Source organism: Spermophilus citellus, assembly GCF_964194105.1.
Source record: "Spermophilus citellus genome assembly, chromosome: X".
Taxonomy (NCBI): Eukaryota; Metazoa; Chordata; class Mammalia; order Rodentia; family Sciuridae; genus Spermophilus; species Spermophilus citellus.
In genome coordinates, this window is record NC_138190.1 from 83,366,484 (window position 1) to 83,393,816 (window position 27,333).

The 27,333-nt window shown below is 33.1% G+C and overlaps 2 protein-coding genes across 2 annotated transcripts in view; both read left to right on the forward strand.

Annotated features, from left to right (window-relative positions):
* Positions 1 to 12,468, forward strand: part of LOC308639473 (uncharacterized protein) — a gene marked incomplete at its 3' end in the record, with an annotated part of 204,973 nt that extends 192,505 nt beyond the window's left edge. The window contains exons 11-12 of the mRNA XM_081277711.1: positions 10,503 to 12,391; positions 12,451 to 12,468. Coding sequence (XP_081133837.1) covers positions 10,503 to 12,391; positions 12,451 to 12,468 — 1,907 coding nt within the window. The remainder of the gene's footprint in view (positions 1 to 10,502; positions 12,392 to 12,450) is intronic.
* Positions 11,364 to 27,333, forward strand: part of LOC308639744 (uncharacterized protein) — a 121,393-nt gene continuing 105,423 nt past the window's right edge. The window contains exon 1 of the mRNA XM_081278038.1: positions 11,364 to 12,988. Coding sequence (XP_081134164.1) covers positions 12,509 to 12,988 — 480 coding nt within the window. The 5' untranslated portion in view covers positions 11,364 to 12,508. The remainder of the gene's footprint in view (positions 12,989 to 27,333) is intronic.

Sequence of the window (27,333 nt, forward strand, 5' to 3'; positions counted from 1 at the left end):
TCAAATCTATAGCAGTAAATTTAGAATTTATAGGATTATCATTACAACTTCAGGGAGATCTTTGTTGGGAATGAAAGAAGAGGGGAGCTCCTAAAATAGTAGCAAGTATACTTAATAAATGATTAGCAAATTAGTAAGTTATTTATTGCAATAACTAAGGCAAGATACATTAAATAATGTAATAACTAAGGCAAACTATATTATCAAAAAGTTCATTTGGAATCATGGTTCTGTAGGTGCATGGTTGAGTGGCTACATTTAGTGGTGAACTTCTTACTGAAAGAGTCCTAAGGTGGTGTAGGGCATCACATGGCAAGAGGCGGGGAGCACAAGACTGAGTATGTATCCCTTGTAGGAAAACTACCACAATATCTTATAAAATTTCTTCATGTAAACCAACAGGATTCACCTAATAAATTTATCTAATCCTAATCACTAACATCTCCACCTCTAAATATCATAATCAGATTATTTTTCTGTCTTCCTAATATCTCACAATAGGCGGTTATATTTCAAAACATAAAGCCATGGGAAACACACTGAAATATATTCAAATTATAGTAACGAGGGTCATTTTCTCCTTTTTTCTCTGGTTTCATGTAAAGCTTCGCTGAAGCACTGAGAACTGATTTATGTATTTTATTCTTTCCACTTGGAGGAGATAGCAACACAAACTTTTAAACATTTTAGACCCATCTAAAGCTTACATTTGTGAATTCTGAAGTCTTATTCCCTCTCAGATAGAGGAAAGGAAAAAAAATCATCATCTGGAAACCACTCTTTTTCTTCTCATTTTAGTCAGCATGGCCCAAAGCAACCAAGGGTATCCAGAAAAACAACTCTGCTGAGATTTTTTCAGTTCCACTGGGAACTGAAATAATATTTTATTTTAAATATTTTATTTATTTTATATTTTAGCTGGTATTTTACTATGAATGATTCCATATCTATATAAGCACCAAAGGTTTGTCATCTTTTTGACATTTCATCCTTCCATTTACAGGGGAAAAAATGCCTTTTCCATATTTCAATGAGTCAGCATAATTTTAGTGAATCCCACTTCTGACATCAACTCTGTCAAGGTTCCTCAAGACCATCCCAGGTTTGAAAATTCTCTAGGAGTACTCACAAGGCCCAGGATATATTTATATTCATGAATAGGTTTATTTTTTACAAATATACAAAGTAAAATTAGAAATAGGCAAAAGAGCACAGGCAGCCAAAATGTCCACAGAAAACTGTATGCAAGATTCCAAGTTATCTTCCTGTGAAGTCACACAGGATGAGGTTAATTCCTCCCCAGATAAATTATAGCATGTATGTTTGAAATGTTTACCTGGGAAGTCTATTAGAGATTCAGTGCCAGGGGTTTTTAAATGGGAGCTAGCCACAGGGCCACTCTGCCTAAAATATACACAAGCCCCAGTAAATCAGATGTTCAGCATTAACCATATTGTTTGTACAAACTTTTTAGGCACAATGAGTGACTGATTAGTACTGAAAATGTTGGAAATTCTCCACAAAACCAAGTTCCTAGATGCCAGCCAATTACTAACTTTGCAAACAGGACTTTTCTAAGGGTAGCTATCTCAGGCCTGATATCTTAACACTTCAATGGGCTTCTGTCTTGGTATACCTTTTGACTCTACTTATAAAGGTGAGAAACAAAGAGACTATAATGCTTTTTACCCTCTCCTCCCTCCCTCATTCTCACTTCTACCTCCAAACAAACTGTTGTCCTTTCTTTCTACTACAAACTCCGCCATCATAACTGAATTAATTCTCTAACTTTACCCCCACACTCTCTTTCTCACACACACACACACACCCACACACACACACACACACACACACAACAAACATATACATTTCGTTGACTTGTAGGGAATAAATCCTGTAGTTCTGAACAATCAAGTATACTGAAATAAAATTACCAATATAGATAGATTAACAGAAGAAAAGGCATACAAATTTATTAGCATGCATGTAAAACACAAATAATATGAAACTCAAAGATGACAATATATCCAATGTATAAATCAAAAGAAGGGAAGAAAGACTGCAAGTTCTCAGTGGTTTTTGAAGTTTTTGAAGTTTTTAGTTTGCTAATCAGGAAAAACCTCATTGAGAAGATGTCATTTGAAGAAACACTTAAAGGAATTATATATATATTATATATATATATGGAAGGGGCACTTCAGGTCAAGGGAGCAAACAGTGTCAAAGATTAATGTCAGAAAGTGAGAAGAAAATTATTGAAGATAAAGTAACTAAATTAGTAAGGGTTTATTTAGATCATGTAGATCTTCGTGGACTATGGCAAGGTTTGTTGGATTTTACTCTGATATGTGAACCATTATAAAGTTTTTACAGAAATATGAGATTATTTTAGTTGTATTTTAATAGAATCACTCTGGAATGATTTTAGTGAATAAACTGTAAGGGGACAAGGGTTACAGGAAGTAGACTATTAGAAGGCTATTTTAATATTCCAGGGCAGAAAAGATAAGGATATAAGGATTTGTATCATAACTGGTGAAGTTGATGAGATGTGTTCCAATTTTTTTTAATGGTCATATATTTCTAAAACTAGAGGCAACAGGATTCGGATATGGGATAAAGAAAGGAACCCTCAGGGTAATATCAATTGTCCAAAGAAATTACATAAGGAAGCATTTGCTTTTTACTTTATGGGAAACACTGTAAAGAGCAAGTTTAATATCAAAAGATGGGAATTCAGATTTAGACATACTGATATTGAGATATCAATTAAGCAGCCAAGAAGTATCAAGTAGGCAGTATTATATACAACTCTGAAGTTCAGAAAAACAGTCTTTGCTGAAAAAAGTATATTTAAGAGAGAGAGATAACAGCTGAGAGACAATTTGATTCATATGTGTTTATATCTGAATAAGATCATCAAAGGTTTATTGCAAAAAAGAATTTCAAGAACTGATTTGTGGAGTAATCCACGCATAACATGAAGAAGAGGAGGAAGAAATAGCAAAGGATACTGAGAAGTAGTAGCATACCAACAGTTGACTGAAGAAAACTTTCAAGGAAAATGAAGCAACCAATTGAATTAAGTGATAATCATATGTCAAGGAAGACAAATAATAAGGATTAACAAGTGAAATTAGTGATTTGAAGATCACTGGTGAACTCCATAAATGAAAAAAACATTTTAAACAAAATCATGTTTGAAGTTTGAATTAGTGGACTTGAAAAATCAAACAGATAAGTTGTTAGAGTCTGTAAACAAGTCAGGATGGCGCCTGGCATTTTGCCAGGGGAATGTTAGAGTCTGTAAACAAGTCTGGTTGGCGCCTGGCAAAATGCCAGAGAAAGTGGTTTGTGAAGTAAGGCCAGCGAGCCATTAAGTGTGGAGATTTCTTATTGGTTGACTGATGTATCTAGTTTATGCTAATTAAGATAAGCTGTGTGGAATGTATAAATACTGCTCCTGTCCTACAATAAACGGCTCCTACTCCTGCTGTATCAATGTACACAAGTTGTTCGTCACCCCCCGGTTATTTTGCTGCAGCCGGACTGCGGCAATAAGTGATGGGAAATTAATTCTGAATACTTTCTATTTTCTTCCTGGAAGGAGTAACAACCACAAACTATATAAGTAAAACTGAGAGGTAAAGCCTATAAAGATGTGCTGGAAAAATTGCCCAGTACTGGAAGAGTATTTTTATTGGTGCATAATCATCATAAAGAATAGTGTGTTTCATTGTGGCATGAACATATCATACTTTGATCAATTCCATTCACTAGTACCTCCCATTGCCCTTCTCCTTCCTTCCACTGGTTCCCTTCCTATAACCTACCAGTCTCCTTAATCATGCACAGGATCCCTTTTTTCCCCTTTTTAAATCTCTAATATCCACATATGAGACAAAATATGTGAACCTTGCCTCTGAGACTGGCTTATTTCACTTAACATGATGCTCTCCAATTCCAGACATTTTCCCAAATATTACATTATTTTGTCCCTCTCTATGGCAGAAAAAAGACTCCATTGTGAATATATACTATATTTTCTTTATCCATTCATCTGTGTACAGACACCTGTGAACAGACTAGTTCTGTAATTTTGTTTTATGAATTGCTCTCCTATTAACATGAGTGTGCATGTATCTCCATAGTATATTGACTTTAGTGGTTTGTTGTTGCTGCTACTGATGCTGCTCTTGTTTTTTTGTTGTTGTTGTTGTTGTTTTTTTTTTTTGCTTTTTTTTGTTTTTTGTTTTTTGTTTGTTTGTTTTTGGTAAATAATGAAGAGTAGTAGAGCTGGATTATATGGTGGATCCATTCCTAGTATTTTAAGGGAAATCCCTACTGATTTCCATGGTTTCAGTACTCATTTTCCTTCCCATCAGCAGTTTATATGCATTCTTTCCATCAGTTCATGTTATTCATGACTAACATTCTAACTGGAAGTAAGTTGGAGTTTTGATTTGCATTTCTCTGATGGTTAGAAATGTTAAACATCTGTTTCACATAATTGTTGTTCATTCATACTTTTTTTCACAATACCTTCATTTTATTTATGTATTTTCATGTGGTACTGAGGATCAAACCCAAGGCTGCACAGCAGATCTCTATCACTGAGCTAAAAACCCCAGCCCTTACCCTTCTTCTTTTTGGAAATGTCAATTCATTTCACTTGTCCATTTTTATTGGGGTATTTGGACTTTACTAGTGTTGAATTTGATTTTTGTATCCTAGATATTAGTCTTCTGTCAGAAGAGTAGCTGGATAAGATTTTTTTCCCATTATGGAGTCTCTCTTCACATTGCTGTTTCCTTTTCTGTGAAGAAGCATTTTAGTTTGATGTCTTCCCCACTTATTGACTCTTGTATTATTTCCTGAGCTACAGGAGTCCTACTGGGGAAGTCGTTGTGTATGCCTGTAAGTTTATGTATTTCCATTATATATCTCTTCTAACATTTGCAAATTTCCTGGTCTTTTTTTTCCAGTTCTTTTTTCTATTAGTTGCTTATGACAATACAATGATCTTGACATATCATACATTTGATTCAAATGGGGTATGAATTCTCATTTTTCCAAGTGTACAGGTTGCAGAATCACATTGGTTATACAGACACATATATACACACAGCAGTACTAGTGTTTATTTTATTCTGCTGCCCTTCCTATCCTCCCTTCCCCTCCCCTCTCCTCTCATCACCTCTCTCTACCCAATCTAATGTGACACATTTCTTCTTTTTTTCCCTCACATCATCATACACGTGTTTTGTATAATGATGAGGGTCTCCTTCCATCTTCCGTACAATTCCCCTTCTTCCTTCTTTTCCCTCCGACCTCTCTTTCCTATTTAGTGGTAATCTTCTTCTCATGCTCTTCCTCCCTAACCCATTTTGAGTCACCCCCTTATATCAGAGAAGACATTTGGCATTTGTTTTTTAGGGATTGACTAATTTCACTTAGCATAATCTGCTCTAATGCCATCCATTTCCCAGCAAATGCCATGATCTTGTTATTTTTTAGTGCTGTGTAATATTCCATTGTGTATAAATGCCACATTTTTTTAATCCATTCATCTATTGAAGGGCATCTAGGTTGGTTCCGCAGTCTAGCTATTGCGAATTGTGCTGCTAAACATTGATGCAGCTGTGTCCCTGTAGTATGCTCTTTTTATGTCTTTTGGGTATAGTCCGAGAAGGGGAATAGCTGGGTCAATGGTGGTTCCATTCCCAGGTTTCCAAGGAATCTCCATACTGATTTCCAAATTGGCTGCACCAATTTGCAGTCCCACCAGCAATGTATGAGTGTACCTTTTTCCCCCGCATCCTTGCCAGCACTTATTGTCTTATTCCTAGATATTCTATCTAGTTTGAGTTGACTCTGCTTCAGATGAATGATAGTGATTTACTTTCAATCTTCTATGTATGGATATCCAATTTTCCAGTACCATTTATTAAACAGGCTCCCTTTTTTTCAAACATAAGTTTTTGGCTCCTTTGTCAAGAAGAAAATAACTGTGATTGTAATGATTTGTCTCCGTGTCTTCTATTCTGTTTCATTTTTTAGATGTGTATTTTTATCCCAGTACCAACCTGTTTTGTTAGTACAGTTCTGCAATATAATTTGAAGGGGTGTTGTGATGCCTCCAGCTTTACTTTTTTTCTGAAGAATTGATTTTCCTATTCTGAGTCATTTGTTCTTCTATATAAACTTTAAGATTTTTTCTATATCTAAGAAGATTATCATTGGTATTTTATGGATATTGCATTGAATCTGTACAGTGTCTTTGGTAGTATGGCCATTTTAATGACATTAACACTGCTTAGTTAGTGTTTATGGACATTTTTTCCATCTTTTGCTTTATGCTTTGATTTCCTATTTTGTAGTTCTGTAATTTTCCTTGGGAGGAATGGGGTCTTTGACTCCCTTGGTTAGATTTATTTCTAGGAACTTTCTGAAGCTATGTTAAATGGAATTGTTTTCCTGATTTCTCTTTTGGAAGATTCATTACTGGAGTGTAGAAAAGATACTGATTTTTGTAAATTTCTCATGTGTCTTGCTACTTTGCTAAATTTATTTATAAACTCTAGAAATCTTCTAGTGGAGCTTCTAGAATATTCTAAGTATAAGAAAATATCATCTGCCAACAGTGATAATTTGACTTCTTCCTTTTTTTGTTTTTATTCCTTTTTACTTCATTCTCTTTCCTAATTGTTATGGTTAAAGTCTCAATTAATACATAAATGCAGTTTTGCTTATTTTTATGGTACTGAGGATTAAGTACTATATTGACTGGGAGTTGTACGATGGGCATCCTTGTCTTGTTCATGATATTAGAGAAAATGATTTCAGTTTTCTTTGTGCAGTATGATGTTTGCTTTTGTTTTGTCATATATAGCATTTATGATGTTAAGATAAGTTTATTCTATATCTAATTGAATCATGTTTTTTCACCATGAATGGGTGTTGAATGTTTTCAAAGGATTTTTCTGCATAGGTTGAGATGATTGTGGGATTTCTGCCCCTGATTCTACTTATGGGATATATTGCTTTCATTGGTTGTTTAATTTTGAACCACTGTTACATCCCTGGAATGAAATCAACTTGCTCATGACATACAACAAATGTGTTCAGAAATATGGTTTGCTAATATTTTATTAAGGGTTTTTGCATATATGTTCATCATGGGTATTGGAGTAGAGTTTTCTTTCCTTGAAGTTTCTTTTTTTCTAATTTTGATATAAGGTTTATATATTTTAAGAGGCTCTTAGAATGAGTTTACAAGTGTTTCCACCATTTTATTTTCTAGAAAAAAATGTAAAGCATTAACATTAGTTCTTCTTTAAAGGTCTGGTGGAATTCATCAGTAAGTCTATCTGCTTCCAGAATTTTCTTTCCTGGGAGGCTTTTTATTTCTGCTTTATTGCCCTTGTTTGTTATTGGTATCTTTTGGTTTTCTATATTCTCTTTGTATACTTTTGGCAGGTTGTATGTATCTAGAAATTTATCCATTTCTTCTAGATTTCCCAATTTATTGGAATAAAAGTTTTCAAAATAGTCACTAGTTACATAAAATAGAAGTGAGAAAAACAATAGGTTAGAGGAAGAAGATAGAGAAGGGGGGAGAGCATGTCGAAGTACTAGGGAACAAAATCTACCAAATTATGCTATATCCATGTACAAATATTCCACAAAGAATTGTGTGTATGTGTGTGTGTGGAAAATATATATGTGTGTGTGTGTGTGTGTGTGTATACATATGTGTATATATATATATATATATATATATATATATATATATATATATATATATTAATTAATAATAATAATAAAAATAGCAGTAGAACATGGGAGGAGGGAAGAGAAGAGAGATGAGAGGTAAAGGTGAATGAGACTGATTAAATTATGCTGTATACATATACAAATATAGTATAATGATTGCCGCTATTATGTGTAATTATAATTCATGAACAAAAAATAGTACTTAATGATCCTGTGGACATCAGTGGTGTCCTTTGTGATATCCACTTTTTGTCTCTCATTTTATTTATTTTAGTCTTCTCTCTTTTATTTGATGTCTGTGTTGTCAAATATGAAAGTGGTTATCTCTACTTGCTTTAAGGTTTCAGTTGTATGAGATAACTATTCTTTCACTTTCAGCCTGTAGTGGCCTTTGCCTTTGAGTTATGTTTCATGCAGAAACATAGTGTATATTGATTTTTATCCAATCTGCCAGCCTGTGTCTTTTAATTAGAGAATTGAGACCATTTACATTCTGAGTTGTTATGAATAATTTTATTTTCCTGCCATTCTATTTATCTATTTATATTTTTATTTATTTATTTATCTGTTTTTCTAATGAGATTATTCTTTCCCCTGCTTTCCTGTTTGTTTTATTTTCTTATGTATGTAGAATGAGGTGTCTTCTGCAATGCTACATTAAGCAACTGAGAATTTCTTCTCTTTATGCTTATCTTGGAAAGTTTATATTTCTTCCTTGATTTTCATAGATATTTTTGCTGGATATAACAGTCTTGATTAGCTATTATTTTATTTTATGTCTTCAAATATATTGGTCCAACCCCTCCTGAATCTTAAGAATTCTTCTGAGAAATCTTATATAATTCTAACTGGTTTTCCTCTATGTGTGACCTGGAGTTCCTCTCCTGAATGTTTTTAAATATTTTCTGATTTGATATTTTAATTATAATGTGTCTTAGATTATTTTCTGGTCTTGGCTATTTGGTGTTCTAAATGCCTCAAGTATCCGGATGTCAAACTCATTCATGAGATTTGGGCATATTTCTGTTATTATTTTACTGAAAAGTTTATCAATTGCATTAGCCTGTGTCTCTTGTACTTCTTCAATGCCTTTGAGCAATAATTTTGATCTCTTGATGTTCTTCCAGAATTCCTGTATGTTCTGGTTAATCTAACACTATATGAATGTTCAAGGACAGTCTCCTTCAAACTCTGAAATTCTGTATTCTATTTGATATAACCTATAAACCAGACTGTTTAACTGAATATTTTATATTTTTTATTGATCATTTCATTTATAACATTTTTGATTTATTCTTTTTCATAATCCTTATCTCTTTATTTAAATGTCCTTTCATATCCTGTATTTTCTTTCTTAATTCATCCCTTAGATCTTCATTTAATTCATTCATCATTTTCACAATCAAGTATTTGAATTATTTGTCCAGGATTTTATGTGCTTCAATATCTGTGGATTTAGTTCCTGGAGGGATTATAAACATTTGAATGTGTCCAGTTGTTTTGTCTCTTCATGTTTTCAGATTTTCTGTCTAGTTTTCAAATCTGTGTAATGGATTTCACTTTTTCTATTATGTTAGGGTCTTTTGGTGAGCAGTTATCTGTTTACAATGTTCCCTGAGCTGGGGTTATATCTTAGCAAAAAAATACCTAGTCAGTATAATCAAGGTGCTAAGTTCATTGATCAGTACCACTTCAAAAGTAGGGAGTCACTAGCAAGAGTAGCAACTTAATAGTATACTACATATCAACATATATTTTAAATTTTATTACTAATGATTTCTACAAATCTATTATCCAATGAGAAAGTGGATGAAAATAATATCACACACTTAAAAGAATATGCTCTCATTTTCTTAGAAAGATATACATGAGTATTTTACAGTAAAAATGTTTAATTACTGCCAAAGGAATTTATACCACACCTGTCAAAAAGCTTTCACAGTAAACCTACTTATAGTTGTATCTGTTATAAATACCTAAAAGATTATGTATGTTCATTTTAAAACTCTCTTAAGAACTCTTGTTGACCTTAAGGGAAAGTTGATGAGAAGGCATATCACTTTCTTTATAAATTTCTCCATTAATTTATAAGTGGAAGGTACAATTAAGCATTTTTAGATACCTTCCCAAGTATGATTTTGTGTTTAGTGACACACTGGAAAAATATACTTAGGACTCTAGGACAGTGATAGAAAAGAAATTTTGTTTTAATAATGAAGTGATATTGGTTTTAATTTTATTTTTGCCTATGTACCTGGAAAACAAGTTTATTCCATGTTAACATTTGTGAAATATTTTGTAAGTAATAGGGATTATATCCCAGTAAATAATAATTCTCTAGTATTTCTACAAGCAAAATGAAATATAATATAGATATGTAGTAATAAAGCTATCTAAAACCACAGTTTTATTTTGCTCATATTATTCTGTGAATTCTTATATAATAATTTATCTTCTAAGGAGTAAACTCCCTGCATCTGAAAAATATAAGCATCTGAGATAAATGGCCATGTTTCATTTTTATGTCTTAGTAAGCTCAAGATGACACCTACTTGAGTGAAAAATTTATGGTCATGATCTCCCCTTGAAATACCAAATAATACTCACAATAACATATTAAAGCAAATTATATTTTCTTGCACAGATTTATGTTTTAATGTGATTATCAAAGTCAGACTTCATTATGTTTTGGTCAGTCTTGCTCACATTTTACTCTTCTCTATCAGTTTCCAGAATTCAACTTGTTAAGTACCTGAGTGATGACAAGATTGTGAGACTCAAAGAGGTGTCTCCAGCCCTCAGTGAGAAACATGACTCTCAAAAAAACTTAAAGGAAAAGCACAGCAACAACCATTCTTCAGACCCAAACATGGAGGAAAATCATGGAAGAAAAGCCAGCCGTAAAATTTCTTTCTACAAGAGCCACTACAAGAACTATAGATATGCTCATAGTTTTCAGAGGTCTGGGTCTCAGTTTGATCTTATTCATCCAAGTGCTGAGGTTTACTCCTCTGTTGTTTCAGCATCTCTTTGCAGTCAAACTTCTATAAGCCCTAACCCTGTTGTATGCCCTAAGACTCAAAGAAATACCATAACTTCTGTGGATATGGGAGCAAAAAGATGCTTCAAATGCTTTATGGAAATCACTGACTCTCCTTTTCATCAGTGTGTCATGAATTCTGAAGATGATTCTGACCCTGACTGTCCTTTACATCTCCAAATTCCTTTGGATTCTAAATATTCTCTGAGCCCCAAATCTGATAGACACAACAAAACCTACCAATTCAGCCCTTTATCTCAGACCCTGGATCAAAAATGTCCTGTGGAAATCTGCTGTCCTCTACACCAGGAAGATTCTAAGTATTCTTTGGGCTCAACTTCTTATTTACATTGTGAAGGTTGCTCAGCTTTCCAAAATCTCATATCCTCTATTACCCATACCTTTCCTATAAATTCTGAGAACATCATGGGTCAACATAGTACCTCTGACCCAGACACTGTCATCAACACTTGCAGTGTTACTGTAGTTGAAAGTGAACATAAGTTCAACCTTATTGTCAAACACAAAAATGAAAACAATCCTGACAATGAGACGGAAGTTGCCAGTGCTAGAAATCTCAACAATAGTGCTGATGGTAAAGACAAGTCTCTTCCCAAAGATGAGAAAATCCATGAAACTGACACTAACTCTGAAGATGAGACAGATGCTGAAGATGAAACAGACCCTGAAGATGAAAATAACACCAAAGAAAAGAAAGATCCCAAAGATAAGTCTGATTCTGATGACAATGATCCCAAAGACAGCAACTCTGAATATGATGCCGATAATAACAATGAGTCTGATCCCAGTGGTGATGCTGGGCCTACAAGTGGAACTGATCCCAGCAGTGATGGTGACCCCAACGATGGAACCAACCCCAACAGTGAAACTGACCCTAACTTTGATAATACCACTACCAATGATGCTGACTCCAAATACAGCACTGATCCTGAGGAGGACATACACACCAATAATTCATACAGTGCTTCTGTCCTAGTTGATCAAGACAATACTGCCAACTCCAACAATGGCACTGATCCAAACTATACATCGGGGACTCAAAATAGAACCAACCCAGTCTATACTTCTGGTTCCAACAATGATGCTGGCCCTAGCAATGCCACCAAGCCTGGCAATGACATTTGCTCCAACATTGGCCCTGGCTTCCAGAATATCAGATCAACTATTAATAGCCTTGGCCCCAGTAACAGTGACTTTGGCCCCAACAATTTCCCCAACCCCAATAATACCCTGGTTCCCCATAAAGATCCTGACTCTAACTATAATGTCAGTCCTAGTAATGTTACTAGTAACAACAATGATATTATTCCTAACAGTGATACTGACTTCAGCTATGATGCAAGACCCACTAGTGCTACTGGCCACAACTATTCAGCTGCCACACACTATGATTCAGACTATGATTATGTCCCAGAATTTACCCATGCTGTAGGGTCTAGCTTTGTAGCCAACCCAAACTATATTTACAGAAACAGCTATGCTGTTAAACACAACTCTGCAGCTAGCACTGTCAATTTCACTGATACCAACAACACCACTAGCTATAGTAGTGCTGTTAGCCCTAGGTATAATACTGGAACTAACTATGATGCAGACACCAACCATATCCCTAGATTTACTCATTTAATTGACTCTACCATTGTTGTCAATACCGATTATAATGCTATAAATATGCAGAATGCTCATAATTCTGCTAATACAAGCAATAATCTCTCTGGTCCTGAATTGGAAATCAGTTCCAGTACTTCTGTTCCTAATATTATTTATGGAAACTCTCCCACTTTTGCTGTTGGCACTAGCTGTATTTCTACTCCTAAGAATTTGACCACTTCTAAATGTTCTGATTCATTTAATCCCAATTTTGATGACCAAAAATGTCAGATTCCCTTCGAAGTTTCTGCTGTTTCCATGGACTCTACAACTTTTATACCTGACATTGAGTCCAAGGATTTCCTTGATGCTAAGGAATCTGGTTTTTCAAAAGATTCCTCTGGGGTACAGAATACCATTGGCATCAAGGATCATGACAGTTTAAATGTTCACTACAATCCAAATATTACACTCCCTAGTTTTGATATTATAGTAGAAGCTGAACCACCAGATGTTGTGAAGTTTGCCATATCATCAGGTGCTGTGAATCAATTTTTTAAGGTAAGTTTATATCAATGCAGATTTTCTATTTCTTCTCCATTTTCTATAATTTGGAGTGTTAGTTTATTGAACACAGTCTAAAATTTTATTTTTATTTAGTTGGATATTCAAACCATGGAAGAGAGTGAACAAGTTGTCTGATATTATTTTACCTTTGACCCCTGGCACCAACAATACAGTTTTCCATTTGAAGGATTCATTTGTTGTATACTTGGCAAATAGCAAAATGACTTTGTTTGCATGATGGCTGACTGGTCTATTCTATCAAGGGTTGAATAGCTCATAAATCTTGTCAAGTAATTCATATCAAATGTTTCTTCTAGAACTCTGAATTGCATGCAGAAATTAAGACTGATAAGTGTTTGGTAAACAATTTTTGACAATATTCTTTTTGACAAAACTTTACCACCATGTTGCCATCAGGCCAAAATTGTTTTATATACATTGAAATTTATACTCTTTTAGTCATGATAGGTAAATGCATTTAGTTCAGACCATAATGTTTGTGTACATAAATTTTCAAGTTGAAATAATTATTTTACACTAAAATATGTAATTGAATGCAATTTTACATTTAGAATGATACATAGATTTTTATAAACATAATGGAAGTGCAAAATTGGTAGCTCCTTAATAGATAACAATCCTGTAGCCTTCCTAAGAGACTACATATTCCTGTAATTACTTAATATGACTTACACCTTTTTCTTTGCTAACTTAAAGTAAAGATGACTAGTAGTAAGTAATAAAAATAATATTGTTCAGATATAAGCCTTCCTATTAAAGTTGTTTCTCACAAATGGAACTTTGCAGGATATGAAAGTATTTAAAAATGTCTTATCTCTTTGGTGTTTTAGCTGAATGAGTATATAGTTATAGCATGTTTTAGCTTATGAGTTTTAAGGAATGTAGTTATCATTTTGAAGTTTGAATCATATTACCTAAGAACTATGTTTCTTAACTAGAGGTAACAAGATAAAAGCTACTTGCAAAAATACATGCCTTTCTTCTCAAAAGCAACTTTTTTTTTCAAATGTAAGGTATTTATATCCTAAAATACCATATCAAAATAAGTTTATAATAAAATATCTGTTCAAATATATACTATGCCCTGAGTACTTGTTCCAGTCTTTTGTCCAGGACTACACAAAGGAAATATTGGCAACCAATTATTTTATTTTTATAGGAGATGGACAGAACTTCACAATAAATTATGAATAGCTTGATAATTAATGCATTTCTATGCCTTCACTAACAAGGCAACTTCGGTAAGAATGAATGATCACCTTCCCATAGAGTTTTGGTATTTCTACATTTTCCTCATTTATTATGTGTGTTCTTATGTCTTTCACAAAACAACTATCATGCAGAAAACAAGGACCCTTTCCTGTTCAATAAAGTAAGAGAAGCTCACTCTAAATGAAATAAAAATTTTATACTGAACATAATCTGCCAATCCAACATCATAATACATAGGAAAGCCACGTACACCATTTTATTCATTCTTTCCAAAGACATTTAATAATTAAACAGTGTAGCAGGCTCAAAAATACAGAGACTCAATGAAGAACATAGTTGCTGTTCTCTGAAGAACTCAGAGTTTATTTTAACAACAAGTGATCATTTGTGAGTAGGAGTTATAGGAAAACAAATTAAGTGTCCTCTTACTAAGGTTCCAGAATGCTTAGAAACAATTTAGATGATCAGATCCCATGTCACCAATATATTTAAACTAGTTGGGAATATATATCACCAATGTGTTTGAATTAGTTGGAAATGTATGTGTATAGGTTGTCATTCTGAGTTGTACTTTTCAGGGAAAAATATTAATTTCTGAAATTATCTTTCTTTTCGTAAGGTTAATATTGAGTTCAGTGGTATTAGAACAATATTACTAATAGTCTAATATAATTTAATAAGTTATCTGATAACTTTTTAAATTTTACAGAAATAACAATTCCATATTCAAGGGGCTAGATTAAAAGTAAGTGTACTTTTCTTAATGTTAGACTGTGCAAATGACTTATATTCATAAATAAAATTTACTTGATTTAATCAGTTTAATTCTTTGACAGATTTCATTCTACTTGAGAAGAATTGAAATAGGGCCATTCAAAGAGGTAGCCATTTTTTATTTATGGTAGACTTTTACAACAAGAATGATTCAGTAATGACACTGAAGAGAAAGACAGTTTTATATAAAGTGGCTTATTACAACCAGAGTTTTATAAATGTGGAGTTATGTAGGTATTCTCAGAAGTGAATGTGAATCAAATTTGTCCAGCTTTTTGTAATAAAGTTCTTCTACAGTATCTTGAATATTTGAGGAAGCCTAAAAATAAGTCTTAAGTTAGGAGAGGCTAATCTCTTCAAAAGGAAGATTGGCTGAAGTGTCCAAAAGTTGTGGGACTTTCATTTTAAAGTAGACTACCAAGTGACTCATTTCCTTCCTGATCAAGTAGCCATGGAAATACATAAATAAATTTAATTATTCTGCTTAATTTTCATTGAAATAAATCTTCATAAATTCAATCTTTGGGCAGGAAAACAAGAGTATCCACATTTTACAGATAATCAAAGCAATGTCATTCCAAATAGTTACTTAATTAAATATATTCACGTACAGATAAACAAATTTTCTCCTTCTAGATTTTAAAGCTAGGAGGTATTTGGTGCATTAACACAAGTGTGGTTATAATAAAACATCTGCAGAATCTGTAATCTGTCATGTTTTTCAGGCATGCAATTAAAAGAGGTAGCTGTTTGTATTCCATTTTCTTTGCTTAGAGAAACAAATGGTAGACTATATTTTTCAAATAAGTATGAGTTTGGGTATATTTATTATCAAAGATGATAAATGTGAAATTATTATTACAAAATTCCAGTTTTTGCCTCTCATGAGTCATGTCTTCCAATTTCCCTCTAAAAATACCCAAGTTCAAAGTGAAGACCATCGTCATAACTGTCCCTATTGCAGAAAATCTGTGTCAATGACCTTTTTTCTATGGGAATTTCAAAGTCATATATTTCCATGATTGGTTAGAGACTTTTGATACAATAATTCCTAAAGAAAATGAAAAAATATGAGGATATGAATACAGCAATAATGAGCATATTGGAGATTAAGGCAGGGAAATTGTGGAATAATAAACATGCTTACTGAAATCTTAATTTTATCATATCATTCGATATCAACATATATTCTGAGTAATCTAAATCCATTTGTAATTAAATTATTTTTTCAGTATTATCCTTTCAATTTCCTGATATGTTTCTATCCCATTTTATACCCTCACATGTATCCAAGCTCTTCTAAGTCAACTGTACTACGTGATTACTAACTCTGGAAATAGCTTCCCAGTATATTCTCACCACCACCCTCTCATAAAGAGCCTATCTATACAAGCACATGCACACACACACTATGCACATGTGCACGTGCACACACACACACACACACACACACACAAACACACATACACATATCAGATAACTTCCCCTGATTTGGGGCTGTATTGAGTACCACAGTCACATGAGTTTATATTGTGATTTTAATAAGAACAATTGAAATATAAACAAGTAAATTTTAAATTAATTTCTGGTGTATATAGTACTTTTTATAATACAGAAATATCTAGGTAAGTAGAAGGCAAATGGGAATGACAAGAGAAACAAGCAGAGTTTTCTTATTTCACCTCATAAATGTTATATCCCCAGTATTTATTTCTGGCAGACTCTGTAATTAGGAAAAGAAAGTAATGTGGTCAGTTGTAGTGATAATTTTAAAATAATTTTGTATTGTTAATGATTCAAAATGAGGTCAGATATTTGAACCAGAGATTATTTCCATATTTCTTGTAAAGTCTCTGTCTCCAGAAGAAGATGGCCTTATCTTTTACCAAATCTTATGATAGATGCCTTGAATATTGTGATGGCCATTATAGATTTAATATAACCCTTAATAAATTTCTATTTTATTGTTAATGCTGTTTATTATTGTTGTTATCGTTTTATAAGTGTGGTACACAAAATTAAAATAGTTAAGAATCATCAGTATTGTGCATTGTTTGCTTAACTTGCTATTTATATAATTCAACCTTACTAACCTAGGAAAAATGCTAATCTAGCCCTTTACTAAGAAGTTTTATAGATGAAAGCATTGGAAGAAATGAGGCTAACTCTGAAGCTCCAAAAAAAAAAAAAAAGAAAACACTCAACAAATTGTGTGGAATTTTAATAATACATGCCAAGAGAGCTGAGAAAATATGAAGTGAAATAACTTAGTGAAATAACTGTTTCTTTGCTTTGCAGTTAGTAACAGGGAATAGGATTCCAGGTATCCATTAAAAATAAACACCACTTTTGATAAATAATTACCAAGTAGATTTTTGACAAATGCAGGATTCAAGCCATCATGACCTGACAAAATTTTTGTAAGTTTCCAACCATTTGTCACCATTGTCTCTGTATGCTTTGTTATTAATTTCTTAAATTCAGTCATCTGCTCTAGCTAGGTGAATGTCTCCACTTTATCTCTTCGTTGCTTTGTTTGTGTTTGTAAGCACCATGTTCTTTTTTGGTACCTTCCCTCTACTTAAGCTTTACCTCACCCCTAAATCTCAGATATCTATGAAAAATATTGCCCCCTATATCCTCAAGTTTCTGTTCTTAAATTCAGCTGAAAATATATTAGCACATCTCACCCACTGTTTGGCATACATAGAGTATATGGTGTGGGTTGCAGTGGTAATATGCACTGACATTAGAAAGGTAAGCAGGAACTTTGTTTATCGTAGTAGAAAATTTAGTCTTTATTCCACAAGTGATGAATAATATTTAAAAGATTTTTAATATTTTTTATTTGTTCTAATTAGTGATACATGATAGAAGAATGCATTTCAACTCATTGTACACAAATAGAGTGCAACTTCTCATTCCTCTGGCTGTACATGATGCAGAGTCACTACAATGGTGTAATCATACATTTATATAGGATAATAATGTCACCCTCATTCCACCATTCTTCCCATCTCTACACTCCCTCCCCTCCCCTCATTCCCCTCTCCCCAATCCAAAGTTTGTTCATTCCTCCCTAATCCCCCCCACCACCATTATGGATCAGCATCCACTTATCAGAGAAAAAGTTTGGCCTTTGAATCTTTGAATTTGACTTATTTTGCTTAGCATGATATTCTCCAGCTCATTCATTTACCTGCAAATTACATAATTTCATTCTTCTTTAAGGCTGAGTAATATTCATTCATCGGTTGAAAGGCATCTAGGTTGGTTCCATAGTTTAAATATTCTGAATTAAGCTGATATAAATATTGATATGGCTGATTTTACATGCTTTGGGTATAAACCAAGGAGTGGGGTAGCTGGGGACAGACACTTCACAGAATAAGTAATACAGTTGATCAATAAATATGAAAAACTGTTCATCATCTCTAGCAATTAGAGAAATGCAAATCAAAACTACTGTAAGACTTTATCCCACATAAGTCAGAATGGCAATTATCAAGAAAACAAGCAATAATTGGTGAGGATGTAGGGGAAAGGACACTCACACAATGCTGGTAGGACTGCAAATTGGCACTTAAATAATTTAAAGCAGGATAGCAGTATAATTTCATTGGGCTTGAGATAAATCACTCTGCTGGTGGTGTGGAGGAAAAATTTGAGAGAAAGATATGGGGGAAGGAAACTGGAAAGACACCTGTTAGAACACAGATACAGCAGTCTAAACTCTAAAAAGGCTAAAAATAAGGCAATAAACTACAAGAATAGAAAGTAAAAGACACATTCGAGAGATATTAAGGCAAGAATGTCTTGGGATTGGCAAATAATTGGATGTGGGAGGGACAAAGGTACATTTTAGAATGCGTCTATTTTCTTATGTAATAGTGGTAGTGTCATTAAGTAAATTAAGGAACAGGGAACAAGTAAGACTGATTGTATGGGGGTAGAAATATCAGTTTGTGACAAATTAAAATGGAATTCCTCAGTAATATCTAAATGCTTTTCCAAATCCATCTAAGATTAGCTTTGGACTTTAATATATCCCAGAGGATAAAAAAGAAAAAAGTAGAGTAAATTGTTTAAAATTCCTTATATTTTTTCAAGTTATCAAGCATTATTACAATTTTTGATCCTCAAATAATACTTTTAAAGTTATCACAAGTAAAAAAAAAACCTCAATTTTATCTAGAAATATGAAAATTAAGACTCATAAGAACAAAATATGGTGTTCCAAGCTACAAATACATAATTATTGGGAAAACATGGAAACAGAATACTTATATTGTAATGATGGGTTCCAGAAAGTGATATAGCTCAGAGAAATTGCTCATAAAAGAAATTCTATTTCTTTTATCTCCAGAACCCTGCCATTTTTCCTTAATGTTAAGTAAATGAAGCAAAAGTTTAAAATGAAAATAATAAAATAACATTTTCACATGGAACAACTACTGTGGATATAATTAACCTTCATTGATTCTAAGAATTTTCTGCATAATCACAAATTATGTAAACATAAATTTCCATTTAATGAAAATTTTTTGGCACAGGGATTGAGCCCAGGGTACTTACAACTGAGCCATATCCATTCCCAGCCCTTTTTATTTTTTATTTTGAGACACAGTCTTGCTAAATTCCTCAGGGCCTCATGAAGTTGCTGAGGACAGCTTTGAACTTACAATCCTCCTACATCAGCCTCCCAAGTTGCTAGGATTATAAACATGTGCCAATGTGCCTGACTTAGTGAATCTTTTTGACACCAAATTTCTACAAAAAGGTGTCCTCAAGTTTTGGGTATCAAAGCACACACTAAATGTATGGAATAAAACATCCAGTTCATTGTGCAAAATGAACTTTAAAAGAGTTAACTTTGTATTTCTGAAAATACTTTTTTTTCTGTAAAATAAACCAACAAAATTGTCCCAATTCAAGGAAAAAAGCTATGTCTCATGAATTTGATCATCCTTTTGGTACCTGACACCTAATGTTTGATGATCTCTTAATCAAGTCCTTGGATATGATGATTTGGCTTGAATAACTTCAAACTATTAATATAATTTTTTCACTCAACAGAAGTGGTATATTATGACATATGTTATTTTTGTTTTCTCAGAAATATTCCCTCCAGTAGTTACACCCATTGTCTCTACTGAAACAAAGGGGCATTACTCCATGTTTTTCTATATACATGGAGGAAACTGATACTTAAGAGTCTATTTGAACACTCTACTGTAATATATCTAAAAAGAAAAAAAAGAAAAGTATTTAAAGAGAGGCAAGATGAATTGTGAAACTGTTGAATAATATTACATTAGGTACTTGGGAACACACTTTAATGTATTTGATTACCAGTTCTATTGCTTATTTCAGAAAATTTGTTTCTTTCAGCCTTAAATTACTTCACTGTAAAATGCTGACACAAAGTCCACTTCATTGGGTTACTGTTTTTAATGAGAAAATGTTACATGAGTTGGATACACCAATGTCTTGCATATAATAGTATTTTGAAACTTGTTAGTTCTCACATATATGTTAAACTCTATAGTATTAATTATAAGTACAATAAGGATTCACCAAAGAGATCAATATAGGCTGGGAAAAGGGGTGATATTTAGTGTGAGAAAATAAACTTAAGTGCAAGCAAAAGATCATGAGAGTAGGCATCTGGCAAAATAGATCTTGGTTCAGATTCCAGATCATAAAACACATTAGAAGCAGGATTTTGGAAAGTCAATTTATTTCCTTGTACTTTAGTACAATGAGGAGGCTGAAATAACTAAATTCAAAGGAGAGTTACACTGCCCATATTCTATGTACTACAGGCTTTTGGTTAAGATGTGACTAGGCAGAGAGCTCCTTCTTTCTGCAGAAGTATAAGCAATCTTGGTGAAGGTAAAGGGAAGGGATGATGAGCATTGTGGGCATGAAACAGTAAGGGAGCAGATATGAGTACAGCAAATGCACTCAAAATAATATACAATTAGGACATACCCAATTTATCCTTGACCAATAAAATGAGGAATTTGGACTTAATAAATACCAGAGGTGGTAGATTCTTGATTTTATGAATGCTGAATGAAAATGATTTTTGTAGAAAATTATTCCAGGAGGATTAATTGAAGTGTAGAGAGACAGTAGAGGAAAGATATAGTTGAGAGGATATTGCAATTTCAAAATAAAATCTTCATTAATAAAAGACAATCTAATAATCATATTTAGATCAAATTTAATATATCCTTATAGTTGCACAATGCAATAATTTATAGTCTAATAAAAACTTTAATTCAGTTTTAAGAAGTCTAATTAACAGGTCTAAGTATAGAGCTTAGGCCACACATTGTTGTGTTCCTTTTAAATGTTTAGTGCATCTTTAAGATGTAAATACTATTTTCTGTATGACTTCACTCAACAAACATCAACAATTCAGATTGATGATTACTGATGAAATAAAATACCATAATGAAATTTTTTTTATTATTTCTGTATGCTTCAACGCTGATATACTTCCATATTTTTTTACTTGATGCTGATTGAAGATATCATTTCTGTTCTTGTACAGGAAAATAGAGTAAAACAAATTCTACAAACAACATAGTTTATGTCACATCAATTCAACTGGGTGAAAACATTAATATTTAAAAAAATAACTTTGAAAAATGTTGCTCACTCTGAGAAATTTTTGGAAATATGAGAATCAATTAATTCCATTGGTATTATTATTTTATTTTGAAAAGCATGTGTCAAAATCCATAAATCATTTTCTGGTAGTTTTAATAAGTACTCATTCTGTGCTAAAAAATGAAATAGAAAAATAAATAGTTAATGAGCTTGAATGATAGATGATTTAACCTCTTTGAGACCCACATTCTATATAAAATTAAGGTTCACAAAATTCTTATAAAACACTAATTTTTTATGGTTTTGTAACTCTATGATCTACTAAAATAGGAATCTAGCAAGAGATCCTAATGTGTTTCAGAAAAGTAAGGTATTATAATTTTTATTCAAATGGAAATTCAAAGACATTATAATTTTGCTTAAAAATTTGTGAGAACTTACTTAGTGGGGGGGTCAATGGAATACAAACCCTTCAGAAAAATTGCATATAAGAAAAAAGAGCTAAAAAGTATTGGAAACACTGTGAAGCTAACTGTTAAGAGAAATGCCTTCAGCGTGGAGGAGAAAATTTGCCAACATGGAGCAGCAGCCTCTTGAGTTGCTAGGATTATAGACATGTGCCATTGGACTCAGTTTCCCTTTGGTCTCTTCATATTTGTTTATATATTTGCTTATGTATTTGGAATTGTTATTTCCTCTTGCTGAATTGGCCAGTTTATCAATACATAATAACCTCGCTTGTCTCTTCTTTGCTTTTGATTTAAAGTTTACCTTATCTCAGTGTGACTATTCCTCCTTTCTTTTTCTTTTCAATTATTACATCTTCCTTCTTTCTTATTTTTATTTTATTTAGGGTAAACATAAAGGAATTGTTTAGTCACGTTAAATTTCACTCCAGAGAATGTGGAGCAGGATATCCTAAGAGATGAGGCAGCAGAGGGTTTTCTACATAGCAAGTTTCTAATTAGGTCTGGAAACTTCCCTACTCATTTGTTCTATATTTTCTGAAGCAGTGACTATGGTTTCATACCATGGTTTAGTGTGCCTGAGTGAGCTGATTTTGTCATTTTGGAAAATTTTCCATCAGTACCTAAGTAAAACTGATGGAAATAACATAAATGAAATTACAATGAACCTAGGGTCAACCAAATGTATTTCTGCCTTCTTTTGGATTCTTTTTGCATGGAATATTTTATTCCATCCCTTAAATTTCAGACAATGATTGTCCTTAGAGATGAAGTGACTTTTTCAAAGCAATTTATACTTGGCTCCTATTTAAATACATGTGGCTGTTCTATGTCATTTAATAGGAGAACTTAATTCATTGACATTCAAGACAATTATGCATAACTAATGTCTTGCTATAACCATTTAACTTGTTTTCTAGCTTGTTTGTGGTATCATTCTTCATCTCTTACAGTATTCTAAAAAAATTTTTAAAAATAAATGACAGTGGAATGCATTACAATTCTTATTACACATATACAGCACAATTTTTCATATCTCTGGTTGTATATAGGTATGTTGACACCAATTTGTGTCTTCATAAATGTACTTTGGATACTGAGGTCCATCACATTCCACCATCCTTCTAAACCCCTGCCCCTACCTTTCCCTCTATCTAGAGTTTGTCTATACCTGCTATGCTCTCCCTCCCTACCCTACTATGAATCAGCCTCCTTATATCAGAGAAACATTTGGCATTTGTTTTGTTTTTAGAATTGACTAACATCACTTAGCATTATCTTCTCCAATGCCATCCATTTACCTGCAAATCCCATGATTTTATTCTCTTTTATTACTGAGTAAAATTTCATTGTGTGTGTATGTGTGTATGTATGTATATATATATATGTGTGTGTGTGTGTGTGTGTGTGTGTGTGTGTGTGTGTGTGTGTGTGTATCACATTTTTCTCCATTTGTCTACTGAAGGGCATCTAGGTTGGCTTCACAGTTTATCTATTGTGAATTCTGCTGCTATCAACATTGATGTGGCTGTGTCCCTGTAGTATGATGTTTTTAAGTCCTTTGGGTATAGACCAAGGAGAGGGATAGCAAATGGGTCAAATGGTGGTTCCATCCCCAATTTTCCAAGGAATCTCCATACTGCTTTCCATATTGGCTGCACCAATTTGCAGTCCCACCAGCAGTATATGAGTGTACCTTTTACCCCACATCCTTGCCAACACTTATTATTGTTTGTCTGCATAATAGCTGCCATTCTGACTGGAGTGAGATGATATCTTAGAGTAGTTTTGATTTGTATTTCTCTAAATGCTAGAGATGATGAACACTATAGTTGTTTATTGATTGTATATTCTCTTCTGAGAAGTGTTTGTTCAGGTCCTTGTTCATTTGTTGACAGAGATATTTGTTTTTTTTTTTTTTTTTTTTTTTCGGTGCTTAGCTTTATGAGTTCTTATATACCCTAGAGATTAGTGCTCTATCTGATGTGTGAGGAGTAAAAATTTACTCCCAGGATGTAGGCTCTCGGTTCACCTCACAGATTATTTCTTTTGCTGAGAAGAAACTTTTTAGTTTGATTCCATCCCATTTATTGATTCTTGGTTTCATTCTTGCGCTATAAGAGTCTTAATAAGGAAGTTGGGGCCTAATCCCACATAATGAAGATTAGGGCCTACGTTTTCGTCTATTAGACACAGAGTCTCTGGTTTAATTCCTAGGTCTTTGATCCACTTTGAGTTGAGTTTTATGCATGTGTGAGAGATAGGTGTTTGATTTCATTTTGTTGCATATGGATTTCCAGTTTTCCCAGCACCATTTGTTGAAGAGGCTACCTTTTCTCCAATGCATGTTTTGGGCACCTTTGTCTAATATAAGATAATTATAATTTTGTGGGTGAGTCTCTGTGTCCTCTATTCTGTACCATTGATCTACCAGTCTGTTTTGGTGCCAATACCATGCTCTTTTTGTTACGATTGTTCTGTAGTATAGTTTAAGGTCTGGTATAGTGATGCCACCTGCTTCACTCTTCCTTCTAAGGATTGCTTTAGCTATTCTGCGTCTCTTACTTTTATAGATGAATTTCATGTTTGCATTTTCTATTTATATGAGGAATGCCATTGGGATTTTGATTGGAATTGCATTAAATCTGTATAGTAAAATTCTCAATAAAATATTTTTCTATTTTCTTTTGATAGAATGGTAATTTTGATAATATTAATTCTGTGCATCCAAGAGCAAAGTAGATCTTTCCATCTTCTAAGGACTTCTTTGATTTCTTTCTTTCGGCTCCTGTAGTTTTCATTGTATAGATCTTTCACTTCTTTCATTAAGTTAATTCCCAAGTATTTTTTTAGGCTATTATAAATAGGGTAGTTTTCCTCAATTCGTTCTCAGAGAATTTGTCACTGATATAGAAAAATGCCTTTGATTTATGGTTATTGATTTTTTAGAGGGAATGTCTTCAACTTTTCTCCATTTAGAATGATGTTGACCTGAGGCTTAGCATAGATAGCCTTTATGATGTTGAGATATGTTCCTGTTATCCTAGTTTTTCTAGTGTTTTAAACATGAAAGTGTGCTGTATTTTTTCAAATGCTTTTTCTGATCCATTGAGATGACCATATGATTCTTATCTTTGAGTTTATTGATGTGATGGATTATATTTATTGATTTCTGTATGTTGAACCAACTTGGCATCCATGGGATGAATCCCACCTGATCATGGAGCATAATCTTTTTGATATGTTTTTGTATTCGATTTGCCAGAATTTTATTGAGAAATTTTTGCATCTATGTTCATTAGAGATATTGGTCTGAAGTTTTCTTTCTTTAATGTGTCTTTGCCATGTTTGGGGATCAGGGTGATATTGGCCTCATAGAATGAATGTGGAAGTGCTACCTATTTTTCTATTTCCTGAAATAAATTGAAGAGCATTGGTATTAGTTCTTCTTTAAAGGTTTTGTAGAACTTGGCTTTGTATCCATCTGGTCCTCGGCTTTTTTTGGTTGGTAAGCTTCTGATGGTGTCTTCTATTACATCACTTGATATTGCTCTGTTTAAATTGTGTATACCTTCCTGATTCAATCTGGGCAAATTATAAGAAATTTAAGAAAATTTAAGAAATTTGTCGATGTTTTCAATATCTTCTATTTTATTGGAGTATAAGTTTTCAAAATAATTTCTAATTTTCCTCTGTATTTCTGTAGTGCCTGTTGTGATATTACCTTTTTCATCACATATGCTGGTAATTTGAGTTTTCTCTCTCCTTCTCTTTGTTAGTGTAGCTAAGGGTTTGTCAATTTTATTTATTTTTTCAAAGAACCAACTTTCTGTTCTGTCAATTTTTAAATTTTTTTGTTTAGATTTCATTGATTTCAGCTATAATTTTAATTATTTCTTGGGTTCTACTGCTTTTGCTGTTAATTTGTTCTACTTTTTCTAGGGCTGGGAGATGTAATGTGATGTCATTTATTTGTTGACTTTTTCTTCTGAATGAACTCCATGCAATGAACTGTCCTATTAGTACTGCTTTCATAGTGTCCCAGAGATTTTGATTTGTTATGTCTATGTTCTCATTTACCTCTAAGAATTTTTTAATCTCCTCCTTGATTTCTTCTGCTACCTATTGTTCAGTCACATATTGTTTAGTCTCTTGGTGTTGCATAAATTTTTATTTTTTATTTTGTCATTGATTCCCAAGATCATTCCATTATGATCTGATAAAATGCATGGTAGTATCTCTACTTTTTTGTATTATCTAACAGTTGCTTTGTGGCATATTATATCGTCTATTTTAGAGAAGGATCCTTGTGCTGCTAAGGAGAAAGTGTATCATCATGATGCAGGTTGAAATATTCTATGTATGTCAGTTAAGTCTGAGTTATTGATTATTATTCAGTTCTATAGTTTCTTTATTCAACTTTTGTCTATCCAATGCTGAGAGAGGTGTGTTAAAGTCACCCAAGATTAATGTGTTGTGGTCAATTTCACTCTTGAACTTGAGAAGAATTTTTTTGATGAACATGGCTGCACCATGGTTTGTGGCATATATATTTATAATTGTTATGTCTTGTTGGTGTATGGTTCCCTTGAGCAGCATGTAATGTCCATCTTTATCCTTTTTGATTAACTTTGGCTTGCAGTCTACTTTATTTGATACAAGGATTGAAATCTCTGCTTGCTTCCATAGTCCATGTGAGGGGTATGATTTTTCCCAACCTTTCACCTTCAGTCTGTGTATGTCTTTTCCTATCACATGAGTCTCCTATAGGCAGCATATTGTTGGGTCTTTTTGTTTTAATACAATCTGCTAACCTATGTCTTTTGATTGGTGAGTTTAAGCCAGTAGCACTCAGGGTTATTATTGAGACATGGTTTTATTCTCAGCCATATTTATTTATTTTTGTTATTTAACTTGACTTGATTTTCTTCTTTGTTTTCCCTTTGTGGTACTACCTCCCTCTGCTGATTTTCATTATTGTTTTTTGTTTCCTCTTCATGGAATATTTTCCCGAAGACTTTTTGTAGTGTCAGTTTTCTAGCTATAAATTCTTGTAAATTTGTTTTTCATGGAAGGTTTTTATTTAATCCTCAAAGCTAAAGCTGAATTTTGCTGGATACAAGATTCTGGGTTGGCACCCATTTTCTTTTAGAGCCTGATATATGTTGTTCCAGGATCTTCTAGCTTTCAGGGTCCGTGTTGAAAAATCTGCTGTTATCCGAATTGGTTTTCCCTTATATGTAA